Source organism: Nannobrachium achirus (genome assembly GCF_963921795.1).
Source record: "Nannobrachium achirus genome assembly, chromosome: 22".
Taxonomy (NCBI): Eukaryota; Metazoa; Chordata; class Actinopteri; order Myctophiformes; family Myctophidae; genus Nannobrachium; species Nannobrachium achirus.
Window position 1 is genome coordinate 36,613,405 of NC_137829.1, and position 14,934 is coordinate 36,628,338.

At 45.2% G+C, this 14,934-nt stretch overlaps 1 protein-coding gene across 1 annotated transcript in view; it reads left to right on the forward strand.

The window, feature by feature from the left end:
• The window catches only part of traf3ip1 (TNF receptor-associated factor 3 interacting protein 1), a 48,167-nt gene extending 33,838 nt beyond the window's left edge, over positions 1-14,329 (forward strand). Inside the window, exons 14-15 of the mRNA XM_080753713.1 lie at positions 11,038-11,255; positions 13,860-14,329. Coding sequence (XP_080609839.1) covers positions 11,038-11,255; positions 13,860-14,025 — 384 coding nt within the window. The 3' untranslated portion in view covers positions 14,026-14,329. The remainder of the gene's footprint in view (positions 1-11,037; positions 11,256-13,859) is intronic.
• Positions 14,330-14,934: the final 605 nt, after the last annotated feature.

Below are 14,934 nucleotides of genomic sequence, written 5' to 3' on the forward strand. Positions count from 1 at the left end.
GTGCGACCCAAGAATGTGCTGTATATTTATGGGGACGACCTTCCCCTTCGCGACCTCCTCGGCTGCATTTGTATATTATTCCAAGATACTTCTCGGAGGGTGTCTTTTTTTTTTATTTAGACAGAATCCTGCCCCCTTTGCAGCAGCTGCGTTTTCATAAGATTTTTTTTTGTTTTTTGCGCGCCCCCCCTTTTCTCCCCCCCCACTTTTCTTTACCCCCATCAAATTAGGCTTGATGAAGGTTCGTAGCGTATAAATAAACGCCGCGGCACACAAATGGATGGCTGTTGAGTGAGAGTCACGGAGGAGAAAGGCAGAATACTCTCTGCAGAATCATCGGGAAAATAAATACTCCTCCCTGCAGGCCCCGTGTCTTCATAAACATCCAGACTTTCTTCTTTTTTTTTTTTTTTCATCTTTCTTTTTCCTTTTTTTTTTTTAAGGGAAATGACCCTGCAGCATTCCATTAGCCGTATTGCTTTCGCAGAGGCCATGTTGACACATCGGAGGTATTGGGAAGGCGGGGGTGAGGTTTCTGCAGAGAGAAATAACTGAAATTGGCATGATCTGATTTCAGGCCAGACCTCGGCCCTGGATTTATGATTACGAGGCACGAATTTGCAAGGGAGAGCGTTTCAGAGGCGATCATCTTCAAAAAATCTCACAGAGTCCCCCCGGAGGAGCCTCTCTCTCTCTCTGGAGATAACGTTTTGAATAACATACGCACCCCGCTGCTGCGTTTCAATAACCCATTTAGGCCTAGAGTTGTCAAATGCTTTAACCAGTGAAAAATAGCAGATATACAAGCTCACAGCGCGGCACCGAGTGCCGCGCTGCAAGCTTGTAGATCTGCTATTTTTTGAAAAAGTCGTGAAAATGTGTGCAAATCTTTGAATATAATGTATTTTCAAAGCGAACGTTTGTAACTCAAATTTTGCTTCTGGGGGGTCCCTGGAACTAAATATTTTGAGATGGGGGGTCCGTGGCCAAATACATATCATTTTGGGGGTCCTTCACATGAAAAGGTTTGAGAACCACTGACATAGTAGTCTCTCAAGAACAGACCAACTGGGCTCCATTTAAGTGAAAAGGACCTTTTCTTTGACGATGGCTCGCCAGATTGCTGACATAGAAACATAGGTTTTTCAAAAAATCTTAGAAGGATTCAAAAGACACTTATCCACCTGTTTCCGCGGGAGTTTACTGGAGATTATTTGGACCTGTTTGGACCACACTTCCGGTTTAACAGCAGACATACAAGCTCACGTCGCGTCGCAGATGCAACTGTTGTGAGCTTGTAGATAACACTTCGGCTGCGGCGCCGGAAGCTCGGTACAGCGTCTGCGCAATGCACTATGGGGCGTTGGAAAGTCGTGGATAGAATCGGGTCAAAATTCTAATTTTCACAATTTTTCAAAAATAGCAGCTATTTTTTCAATAGTTAAAGCCATACTGTGTAAGATGCCCAACTAGTGGTCATTAGCCCTATAGCAAACCGCGGTCGCGTCCGCGTCTTTCGGACGTTTTTCGTACCTTCAGACCCCCGCGTCTGCCTCCACCTCGCTGAGATCTATCTTTTAAGGGGTCCCTTGTTCCTGTGCGTTCAGTAATTCCAGAGATACGGACTCCTTCACCCTGCCTGGTAGGCGAAATTACCTAGAGAAGGGATGGTACAAACGGGCGACAACAAATATGGCTGCCATAGCGACCCCACTTCAAGATGAGCTGTGATTGGCCGGCAGTTGTATAACCCTCGCTGTGATTGGCCGGTAGTGTGATGACGCAATTTTGGCGCGAGATCCGGTCCACGGCAAGGATCTCAGTTTACATACAGAGAAGGCTTTACAGCTGAAATTCACGGCGCGGATCTTCTAAAACTTTTGTGATTTAATAGTTAGGAGAATTTTAAGATTTGTTTTATAAAAAAAGTTACATAGTACAACTTTAAAGCACAAAACAACGACACACAATAACGTGTACCCGTTCTAAACGGGATAATATGAGTTCCCATTTGTCGGGGGTCCTGTACAATGGAAGCCTTTTTAGTTGTTCCCCCCCCGTCGAGAGTTCCCCCTCTGGTTCAGCTCAGGCCCAAGGTGGTGATCTCAGCTGTGACCCCTAGGGGGGGTACAGTGACCCTATAACAACATCCTGTAACCTCCGCGGGCCTGGGCCCTCGTACTTCCCTGCTCACCTCACTGACTCGCAGCTATTTTTATGATCTGACTGGACTTTTGGACGGGCTTTCTATGAAAAGTGGGGCGGCGGAAGGCCATGAACAGCCTCCTCCAGGACCCATTCTCATCATAACGTGTTGCTCCCCGGGCCCACCTCTGAGACTGTTCTCTGGGAACACGCTCAGTAAAAGAGAAATGAGCTGGACGACCATCAGTGTCTCTAAATGGACGACGGTAGCCAGGACGAAGGGCGTTCCCGGAGGTTCAACTTGTTTCCCTGCTTCGAGTCTTTGTGGTTAGGGCTGTCACAATTATTACATAATCGTCTAATCGTGATTATTTGACATTATCGCAATTATTTTGTCATAATCGTCATAATCGTGAATGTTGAAAAATTACAGAAATAGTGGAAATAGCAGATCTACAAGCTCACAACGCGTCGCATCGCGACGCGTTGTGAGCTTGTAGATCGGCTATTTCCACTATCAATGTTAGTAGTAAGTTGTCAAATATGTCAGTAATGTATTTGTATATTTAGGTTATGTGTCATATCTACCATTATGCAACTTCAAAGCAAAAAGCCAAACAGAAATGTAATTATCAACAACAAATACACAATTAAATCGTTAATCGCATTTATTTGAGTGACAATTAATCGTCATGTAAAATGTCATATCATGACAGCCCTATTTGTGGTCTTCGATGATGTAATGCAGGGGTTCCCAAACGTTTTTTTTTTTATGTCTCAGGGCACCCCATCAATATTTTTTTAATCCGAGGCACCCGTACGTTATAATTCTCACTCCCAGCACCTTATATTTATAGCACATCGCCGTTGTCGGGTGGAAACCTTGTATGTCCAAAACCGTTCGTTTTATATTTATCATCTATAACATGTATTAAACTAGTGAAAACGGCAGATCTACAAGCACACAACACCTCGCATCGCGAGGCGTTTTGTGCTTGTAGATCGGCTGTTTTCTCTAGTTTTGTGCGACAGTCTTGTATGATGAAGCAGGGCTTTGCTTTACCAAAAGACGTACACATTTGAAACTTGGAGATACGAGGTTTCTGCCCGACAGTGATGATATTTTAGTGATTATGTTGCGAGGAAAACGTTGAGATAATAGCCATTTTGGTTAGAACTGACGGAAAATAACTTTGTACTTCAAGTTTAAAATGATACTAAATATATTTTCAAGTGTCCAAATGAATTCCAAATATTATCAAATTAACTCGCGGCACCCCTGGACTGCCGTCGCGGCACCCCAGGGTGCCCCGTCACCCACTTTGAAAACCCCTGCTCTAAATGGACGACTGTAGCCAGGACGAAGGGCGTTCCCGGAGGTTTCAACTTGTTTCCCCACTTCGAGTCTTTGTGGTCTTCGATGATGTAATGCGTCCATTAATCATCTACTATTACATTTTTCTTAGAGCCGCATCCCACTTCCAAGGCCATACACGCCCCTTTACATCCACTTCAACTCATAGCTAGCTCCGATGTCGGTAGAAGGCCATACACGCCCCCTTTACATCCACTTCAACTCATAGCTAGCTCCGCTGTCGGTAGAATGCACGGCACAGCCGTCCGCTGATTCGCTAGAGAGCAAGAGAGAGAGAGAGAGAGAGAGAGAGAGTCTCAGGTTACAAGAGGGAAGGGGGGGGCCGCTGCACAAGAGAGAGAGAGAGAGAGAGAGAGAGAGAGAGAGAGAGAGAGAGAGAGAGAGAGAGAGAGAGAGAGAGAGAGAGAGAGAGAGAGAGAGAGAGAGAGAGAGAGAGAGAGAGAGAGAGAGAGAGAGAGAGAGAGAGAGAGAGAGAGAGAGAGAGAGACTCAATCGCTAGCTGAGAGCCTGTATCTTACAAGAAGTTCGCGGCCCTTCGGGCCACTCACATCTAGAGTTCACAGCAAGATACTGACTGTCTGTCTGTCTGTGTGTGTGTGTGTGTTGCTAAAATGAAAACATTGAAATAATGAAAATAAAACATTGGCAGGCCTATTACAGTAACAATAATAACACAATTAGGCCAAAACTTTTTTTTTTTTCAAAAAAACATTTTTTTTTCAAATTCTTTTTTTTTTACTTTTTTTTTTTATTAAAAAAAAAAAAAAAACGGGCGTGGACTCTAGATGTGAGCGGCCCGAAGGGCCGCGAACCTCTAGTAATCTATAACAGATAGATCTATTAATCTATAGTCTCTCTTTTTATGTTTGTTGTATTGAGTTCCTGAAAAGTTGCTCCGCCAGATGGTGGCAGTAGTGCGTATACTTCATATACCGCCCTACTTTTAACATCTGGAAATGCTCGGGCAGACCCGATGTAAGGGGCGGGCCATTTTTTCAAATTATTTAGCAGGTGATTGGATGGGCCGTCTCTATCACAGTCTGGGAGTGCCAACTCCAACCACTCATATTGGCCTGTCTGCATGACGTTACACCCAGAATCCGCCTCCTGGGTTTCCACGTGGTCTGCAGTCAGACTCTATTGGCTCAGAGCCCACCCAGCTGCCGCTGGTTCGTCCGGTTTGGGACTTTACGAGTGATATCAACTCTCCCAGAGCAGTCTCAGATGGTAAAGTAAGGCGGTACGCACTGCTGCCACCATCTGGCGGAGTCAGGTTAGTTAAAGGAGGCATCCAGACCAAAACACATACAGGGTTAAAGGAAATAACCGCACTAGCCGGAGGGCAATCCACCGTGTTAGTTATGAGAGGGCCCACAAAATCTAGCAACAGCTATGAAAAAAATCGACTAAAGCAGGTTTGAAGGGGTATGATAAAAGGCAGATTTAACCCTATATGTGTTTTGATCTGGATGCCTCCGTTAAGCCAATTGCGGCATGTCCTATATTTTTCTTTCAGTTTCTCCCAAACCCCTAAGAATAATTTTGTCATCATTAGTCATTCATGACAATCTTTTGTTCAATGAGGTTCAGCCTTACAGGTGGAAATGTGTCTGTTTTCTGTGTGTTTCCTTAATTTTTAGACGAGTAGTGTATTACAAAATCATTCTCTAAACATTGTCATTGGACGTTGTGAGCATGTAGATCGGCTATTTTTGCAGTTTCTTGGGCTGGATATGGCAGCCTGGAACGGTTGTTCAAGTGCAGTAACAATAATGCATTGCACCTGTGCAGCTGACCTGCGGAACCTGGGAATATACCTTTCTGTCAAGATGGGAGAATAAGGCCTATAATACCTTGTTAAAGTGACCATCTTGTAAAATGTTGCATTTGTAGTTATTTTACTGTCATTTAACAACATAATAACCAGTACAGATAGACAAAGAGACATTCATGGATTTATATTTATTTATACCTTTTATTTCCCCCCCTGGACCCAGGGTATGGCGGCTGCATACCCCCTGCCATACCCAGTTGACGCCCCTGTTGGAGGTCACCAGACATATTGTATCCACCTGTTTCTGCGGGAGTTTACTGGAGATTATTTGGACCTGTTTGGACCACACTTTCGGTTTAACAGCAGACATACAAGCTCACGTCGCGTCGCAGATGCAGCCTGTTGTGAGCTTGTAAATCACACTCGGCTGCGGCGCCGAAGCTCGGTACAGCGTCTGCGCAATGCACTATGGGGCGCTGGAAACTCGTGGATAGGTGCCAGGTGGAGATCACTGATCGTCTGGCTACGCGAGACTAGAACTTCTCCTGTGCAGTGCAGCAGCGTTCCTATAGTGATAGGTGCTCAACATGGCTCAGTACATGACAGCTTTATACCTTTGTCTCTAGTCCTGCTGTCCTGACCAACGTGACGCCGATGAATGAAGTCGGTCGTTACGTCATGAGGGAAGGCTGTTCCCTCGTGGTGAACTCGTCCATTCATGGCTATATTAACGCGTCTTTAATTAATGATACCCAAGAGGTTTCTAGGCTCCGACGGGATCCGTGCGTGCTAGTCATTTTCTTGTCAGAGAGGCTACTTTGAAGAATGCTCCTACCCACCCCTCCTCCGCAACTCCTATTACCACGCCATAAATCATGTTTTTTTTTGCCACGCAATTCCTAATTAAACTAATTAGCTATGTAAGGACAAGATGGATTCCACATTGCAGGGTGGCTTGAAGGGTTGCATGCGATCTAATTTCGAAGTCTAGCCCACAGCGGCAGACCTGAGACAACAATAATAATAGCCCTGGGGACTGATTTTTCAGGAGCGGTGAAAAGTTGGAACAAAGAATTCAAAGTGCTTTCAATAACCACTTAAGCCTTGTTGTATGCAAAAATATCCTGTCTACAAGCTTTTGAAATATTTGACCTATAATGACATGCCCAAAATAGGGTCCACCGGGTTGAAAGTTGGGGTCTTCAACGTTTTCAGGTCAAGGACCCTTAGTTGAGAGAGAGATGAAGCAGGGACCCCCACAACCTTCTCATAGATTCCATTATAGTTTCATTGTTTGACAGCACAATCATCAGTGTATTTTGGATTCATGTCAATTTGTGTGTTCAGATATTTAACCACTTGAACCGTCAATACTTAATAAACTTGATCTTTCACTCTGTACTTAGTCTGCTCTTCTCCCCCTCTACACCAAACCCCTTTGCCGAAAATAGCCGATCTACAAGCTCACAACGCCTCGCAGCGCGAGGCGTTGTGAGCCTGTAGATCGGCTATTTTTGGCTCAAGTTCTCAGAATATGGACACTAGGGTTCAAGTGGTTAATATAAAGAAAATAGAAAAAGGTTTCTATCACACAAAGATTTGGAGGACCCCCTGTGGTAACTCTGAGAACCCCCTAGGGGTCCCGGACCCCCTGCTTGAAGACCCTTGGTTTAGGACAAACAGTTTTGTCCTAAACCAATAGGGGGGACATTAATATGGATGTATCTTAACAGACAACAAGAAGGGTTTTTCTTGCTCTTTTTGCGGGATCACGTTTTCCCACGATAGAAGCAAAGACGATGGTCTTCAACCACTCTGTCTTGGCAGCTAAACGACGCACCACCTGCTCTCAGTAGCAGCGTGGCTCCCCTTTAGACCCTCTCTCTGCTCCGGACTTCCATCACTGTCTGAGATAATGGCAAAACCTAGCCGCCATCCTCCCCCTTCCTGCTTCTCCTACTGGGCCACCACATTCTAAACAAATATTGTTCTGGGATCGGTGTGAGAAAGAGAGGAAAAACTAGGAGCTCGGTGGTGTTGTTACGCCCCGACAGAGGCCTCTATAAAGCAGTGATTTATGTCCAGCCCCGGACGAGTCCACACAAACCAGGGGTCCTGTTTTCTCGCCTAGTTTTATATATATATATATATTCCGAGACACAGGCAGAGGGGGCAGAGGCACGGAGCGGGGCGGGAAATAGAGTGAAGCCGCGGGTCTTGTCTGGGCCAGGCGGGCGGGCGGGCAGGCAGACCGCGGCAGTGCAAGGCGAATGAGCCATAGTGTGTTTGTCTAGCTGCTGTGTTCACGCGGCCTGGTGGAAAGCCACCCACCTTGACGGAGGGACCCTCGGGCCTGGGCGTTTCGACCCTCACACACCCCAGGGCCACCGCAAAAAAGGGTAAAAAAAAAAGAAGGCCAACTTGTCAATTTCTACATTTTCTTTCGCTCGCTTCCTGAAGGGAACGAGCGGCAAACATTTTGAGGTTTCCACGTGTTTTCTCATCCAGCGCGGTCCTGTCTCGTTAAGTCGCTTTTCAACGTTGTAATTACCGAGCTGTTTGGTTTGTTTTTAACCCATTCAGAACGGGTACACATTTTGTGTATCATTATTTTATGCTTTAACTATTGAAAAATAGCAGATATACAAGCTCACAGCGCGGCACCGAGTGCCGCGCTGCGAGCTTGTAGATCTGCTATTTTTGAAAAATTGTGGAAATTCGAATTTTGACCCGATTCTATAAGTGTCTTTTGAATCCTTCTAAGGTTTTTTGAAAAACCCCATGTTTCTATGTCAGCAATCTGGCCAGCCATCGTCAAAGAAAAGGTCCTTTTCACTTAACTGGAGCGCAATTAGTCTGTTCTTGAGAGACTACTATGTCAGTGGTTCTCAAACATTTTCATGTGAAGGACCCCCAAAATGATATGCATTTGGCCACAGACCCCCATCTCAAAATATTTAGTTCCAGGGACCACCCAGAAGCAAAATTTGAGTTACAAACGTTCGCTTTGAAAATACATATATTCAAAGATTTGAACACATTTTCACGACTTTTTCAAAAATAGCAGATCTACAAGCTCGCAGCGCGGCACTCGGTGCCGCGCTGTGAGCTTGTATATCTGCTATTTTTCACTGGTTAAAGCATTCAATAGTTCAAGGCCTAAATGGGTTAAGAGATGGCTTGATAAGACAGGGGCTCCTAACAAACGTGGAACCAGCTCTTGCCAAAACGTGATATTTGGCCTCCTACCCCCCGGCGGACTGCACGACGGTCGGCGTGTTTTGAGGAGGAAGTTGTCAGTTCGTTTACACACTGTCGCAAACGGTGATTTCTGTTGCCTCACAAAGGCAGGTGCTTCCATCTGCGGGGGCCGAATGACATAAATTGGGCCGAGCGTTGAACTTGAAAGGGGGCATAAGTGTAGTAGTTGTTACTCAATACTGTAGTAAAATAACCTCACTGCCACAGCCTGTTACTTAAATAAACAAGGCTTTACGACCAGGAGTGTGGGTGGGTGCCATGTGTCCACTATATCTGCATGTGCTTATACCTGTGTGTGTGTGCGTGCGTGTGCGTGCGTGCGTGTGTGTGTGTGAGAGTGTGTGTGTGAGTGAGTGCACATGCATGTGGGTTTAGGCTAGGCAGACCCAGCGCTCTGTCATTTCACTGACTCAGACTCTCGCTCACACACAGACTTGCGTGCGCGCGCACACACGCACGCACGCACGCACACACACACGCGCACACTGAAGAGGCCTTGCAGAGCCCAGCTGAGCAAACATCGCTGGTCTCTGGTCGTGCCAAGGGGAGGCCCTTCTCTAATACCTCTCCCCCCTACTTCCCCCCCATCAAGAGGCTGAGGGTAACTGGGACATAGCGGAACCCCCTCAACTCCACCATCGTACACTGGAGGCCTTCACCAGCCCCGTCAGCCAGTCCCCCTACATTAACCAACACAATTCAGCCACGCTTTTGATCTTTATATATACAAGTTAGGTTGGTAGAATTCCTGCTTAACATTTTTAGCCTTGAAATCCTAAACCACTAAATGCAGCCCTGCTCTGGCCATGGGCATTTGATACTTTGCTAGCAAGTGTAGAATTCCTGAAGAGGGTTTATTATGTTTTGGTTGGGGGGGGGGGGGACGTGTGTGTGTGTGTGTGTGTGTGTGTGTGTGTGTGTGTGTGTGTGTGTGTGTGTGTGTGTGTGTGTGTGTGTGTGTGTGTGTGTGTGTGTGTGTGTGTGTGTGTGTGTGTGTGTGTGTGTGTGTGTGTGTGTGTGTGTGTGTGTGTGTGTGTGGGCACGTACCTTTTAGGCGAAGCCCGAAGTGGGGAAATGTCCGATACTGTAGCGATCTGGCGAACGTCTTCTGGACAGGGCGTTTATCGTGCGCTTGCCCAGGCCGTAATATAACGATTGCATTCACCACGGCTTCGTAACTCGCGCGGCCGGCCCTGGCCCGCTCTTCGCGGCCACTCGCGCCTGCGGCGCTCGGGGGCGAAGAGCAGGACCAAGGTCCGCTGGCCTTCGCGCCGCTTGCAGTGTCGTGGACAATCGATTCGCCAGATCGCTACGGTAGGAGACAAATCCCCACTTCGCCAGTTCGGGCTTCGCCAGAACAGGACTTTCCCGTGTGTGTGTGCATTCTTGCATGTTTTTTTTTCTTTTTTTTTGCAGCATCTTCCAAGTTACTTTTAACCTTTTTTCTTCCTATCGCCAAAATAGCTGACTAACACGTGTGACTTTTTAACTTTTGCCAGGTAGACCTCGAGTTTAACTCCAAAACAAGATAGTTGTGTAGAAATCTGAATTAACACTTCCCAGTGCATTATGTGATTCTCTCTCAACGCTAGAACGATGGGAAATAAGCAGAGATGTCTTTACGGTAATTCACAGAAAAAAATATGTATTTTTACTAATCATGTAAATCCTATTGATCCCAATCCCTTAGCTTAGTGCTTTATACACCATAAAATCCAGACTGATAAACGTGTATGAGTCTAAAACAAGATTTATTTCAGGGGGAAACACAAACATTATTGATATTGCCTAAATATTGCGAAATCGTGTTCATGGTTTTCGCTGTTATCCAGTAACATTGTGAGGCTGAGAGCACCAGTGTTACCAAGTTAACCACTGCTACTTTTGGGCATGTTGTTATGAGATTGAAATCGGCACATAAATATTCCAAAACAGCAGAATCTACAAGCTCTATAAGCCAGGGGTTCCCAAACTTTTTTGTCTCAGGGCACCCCATGAATATTTTTTTAATCCGAGGCACCCCTACATTATATTTTTTTGTCCTTGTATGTCCAAAACCGTTCGTTTTGTATTTATAACATCTAAAATGTACTAAACTAGTGAAAACAGCAGATGTACAAGCACACAACGCCTCGCATCGCGAGGCGTTGTGTGCTTGTAGATCGGCTGTTTTCACTAGTTTTGTGCGACAGTCTTGCATGATGAAGCCGGGCTTTGCTTTACCAAAAGACGTACACATTTGAAACTTGGAGATACGAGGTTTCTGCCCGACAGTGACGATATTTTAGTGATTAAGTTGCGAGGGAAAACGTTGAGATAACAGCCATTTTGGTTAGAACTGACTGAAAATAACTGATCTCGCCGCACCCCTGGACTGCCGTCGCGGCACCCCAGGGTGCCCCGTCACCCACTTTGAAAATCCCTGCTATAAGCTACTTTCGCTGTCTTGTCACCCTTGTCCACCCAAAAACCCGGCATCCAGAACGTGGTGTCGGAGGCGGCGAGGAGGAAGGAACGCGACCTGGTGTCGCGGGAGATCGAGCGCCTGCGCGCGTCCGTCCAGACGGTGTGCCGCAGCGCGCTGCCCCTGGGCAAGATCATGGACTACATCCAGGAGGACATGGACGCCATGCAGGCCGAGCTGCTCACCTGGAGGCAGGAGAACAAGCAGCACGCCCAGGCTCTGCTGCAGGAGCAGAGGTACGCAGTAGGGGTGTAACGATACATATTAATAGCGATTCGATACATATCACGAGGCATGGTTAACGATACGATACATGGACCAGGGTTCCCATGGTCATGAAATTCCTGGAAATATTTTGAAATTAGAAAAAAAAAAATCCAGCACTGGAAAAGTTTTGGAATTTATCAAGGGTCCTGGAAGGTCCTGGAAAAAAATATCTATGCATTGTCTTTGGTTATTGATTTTGTTAATACCTCTGAAATGACAAATTAAATGGGCCAAATTGTCAAATATTAGAGGCAGAAATTGTGAAAATAGACGATCTACGTGCTCACAACACCTCGAGGCGTTGTGAGCTGTAGATCTGCTATTTTCCCAATAGAACCATGTTATACAAAATTCCTCAACTCTTAGTGCTCGTCAGGGTGCCGGAGTCCCCAGTTAAAACATGATTTATTTCGGGGGTCACGTCCTGAAAAGGTTGAGAACCACTGGCATACACTACCTGTCTTTGGGCATTGCGCATAGGAGTAAACAACCTGTTATTGAGCTGAATTATTGTTATAGTCCTGGAAATTGGGTTAAATATTCTGGAAAAGTTTTGGAAATTAATTGGTAAAAATATGTGGGAACCCTGATGGACGATATTGGTTCATTCATGGCGATATGATACGATTCGATTCAATGATTTAAAATCAATATAGTAACTATTTAGCAAAGAAATTAAATCTGTGTAAAAGGTGTGGATAGTGCAGGTTTTTAAGGGAAACATGTATTATCATGGATATAAATAAGTAAACACAGTGATTATCTGGCAAATACATGGACATTGTAGCTATATGGAAAGGAAAAGTAATTAAACCCCTCCTTTTCATTTTTTCTTCTTAGAAATGCTAAATACAACGCACAAGTAGGTACAGTAGTATCGATACGATCGATTCTTTGCACTGCCGATACGAAATAAAAATATAACAAAATAAAACGATACGATTCGATTTTAGCTGTTTTCATTTCGATATACAGTACTTTGATTTTTGAGCGGTGGTTACACCGTCTCCTATACGTGGCCGTGTGTGTATGCGTCCGTGTGTGTGTGTGTGTGTGCGTGTCTGTATGTAGCCTACAGTACCTTTTGTGACCACACATGTTAAGGGAGGGGCGCTGTTGTTCAGGCCAGGCCAGACACACACACACACACACACACACACACACACACACACACACACACACGGATGGATGATGCGCAGCCTCCGCGACCACCGCTCAGTTCACACGGGTGTGATTTTTAAGTTAAAAACGATATTTCGATACAGTTACAATATCGTTACACCCCTAGTACGCAGCCATCACTCACTCACACACACCACACTGTTTCTCAACCTGTGGGTCGGAGGGACCCCCAGGGGGGTCCCCAAATTATTTTGGGGGGTCCCCAGATGATTAGCTTAATGTGCAACATTGTTTTCTCACAGTAAACAAACCAACATAAAGTTCAAGTGTATAGAGGGTAGCTGCACATTTCTAAAGTGACAATTTAAGGACTTTTTAATACCTCTAAAATGACAATTGGCCAAATTGTCAAATTTTAGAGGCAGAAATTGTGAAAATAGCCGATCTACATGCTCACAACGCCTCGAGGCGTTGTGAGCATGTAGATCTGCTAGTATCACAATAGAACCTTGTTATACAAATTGTAACTCTTAGTGCTTGCCAGTTAAAATATAATAATTATTTTTGGGTGCGCTGCATGAAAAAGTTGAGAACCACTGACATAGTACACTGGTTTCTCAAACATTTTTTTATTTTTTATTTTTTAACTACATTTTTATTTGCAGTTTGTCACATTTACAAAACAGGGTCAACATCATTACATCATTGTAATTATTACATTTTAGTCCATGTCAGACATTCATGGTGTAATTCCGTTGGGTTTGATTGATATTCAGTCCATTTCTCAAGGAACAGTTCTTGTTATCACACAAACTTCTTGAGTTTGTGTATAAATCTCTCCATCACATATATTTCTTCCACAATGCACAGCCACACTGCGCACAAGTTGGAGGGTCACTTTTATACCACAATGTTGTTCAAACACATTTCAAGGTCTCCCCTTAACTCTGACAGTGTACACATTGTAGGGCTGAGGTTGTAGGTTTTGTAATAATGATCAAAATTAAAAAGAAAAGTAACTAGTAACTAGTTTTCAAATAATTGTAGTAGAGTAAAAGTACAATATTTGCCTCTGAGATGTAGTGGAGTAGAAGTTCAAGTATTGAAAATTGGAAATACTCAAGTAAATTACAAATACCTCAAAATTGTACTTAAGTACAGTACTTGAGTAAATGTACTTAGTTACTTTACACCACTCTGCACACACACACACACACACACACACACACACACACACACACACACACACACACACACACACACACACACACACACACACACACACACACACACACACACTATTGTCAGATGACTGAATGCTTTGTGATTCTATGTTGTTGTGTGTTGATTGTGTCACAGAACGACAGACAGTGATTCTATGTTGTGTGTTGACTGTGTCACAGAGCGACAGACAGTGATTCTATGTTGTGTGTTGACTGTCTGTGTCACAGAGCGACAGACAGTGCGGTGGAGCCCCTCAAGGTGGAGCTGGTTGAGCTGGAGCAGCTGATCAAGGACCAGCAGGACAAGATCTGTGCCGTCAAGGCCAACATCCTGAAGAACGAAGAGAAGATCCAAAAGATGGTGACTAGCATCAACTTTTCCTCCAGGACATGAGGAGACAAAAAGTCTATGATTGTTAATGTGTAAGCACTGACGTTTTCGAGACAATTCAGTCTTTGCATTGAGTAACGGTAACGAGGAAAAGCTGCACTTTCAAGGGGTTTTAAGGAAAGAACAGTTTCCGCTACAATATCCGTACGCTACCATTTTTTAGGATCTTGGCACAAACCTCAAGCCAAATCTGGTAGCTTGTAGCTGTGGCTGGTTGTCTCCTCTATCAGCCACTCTGGCAGGTTAACCACAGGCGTCAATTGGGTATGGCAAGCTATGGCAGCTGCCATACCTTGGCTACAGGGGGGGGGAAATAAAATGTACTTGTTAAAATAAATTCATCGTGCCTGTTGCTATAAGGTATGGCAACATGACTGGTGTCTTGCACGCGCGCAAGACACCAGTCATGTTGCCATACCTTAGCTTTTTTCTGAACTGACGCCACTGAGGTTAACCAATCACTTTGCGGAGGTCCTGTTCTCATCTAAAAACCAGATGCCTGGCCAAACGGTAAAAGTGGCCAGTGAATTTGCAAGCCACTGCGGATGGAGGACAATGAAAAGGTTCCTGCCATGCACACACTACGCCCCACTCACCCCTGCCCTGCCTCGTTACTTAACTATTTCATTGTGCCTTTGTGGAAGGGAAGACCTTTATCCCGGCGGGGGAGGTTTCAGCTTCACCCAGGTGATGGCTGTTCAGATGGGGGGGTGCTGTTAGGGGTCAAGTGTCTTGCTCAGGGACACTTCGACACGGACGTGCCGGGAAGCGAACCAGTGACCTTCTGATTACTAGAGGGCCTCTCCTACCCACTTAGCCAGTGGTGTTCAAACCTTTTTGTCTCAGGTCACCCCCTGCACATAACATTTTCATCCAAGGCACCCCTGGATTACTTTGATACTTTATAGAAAC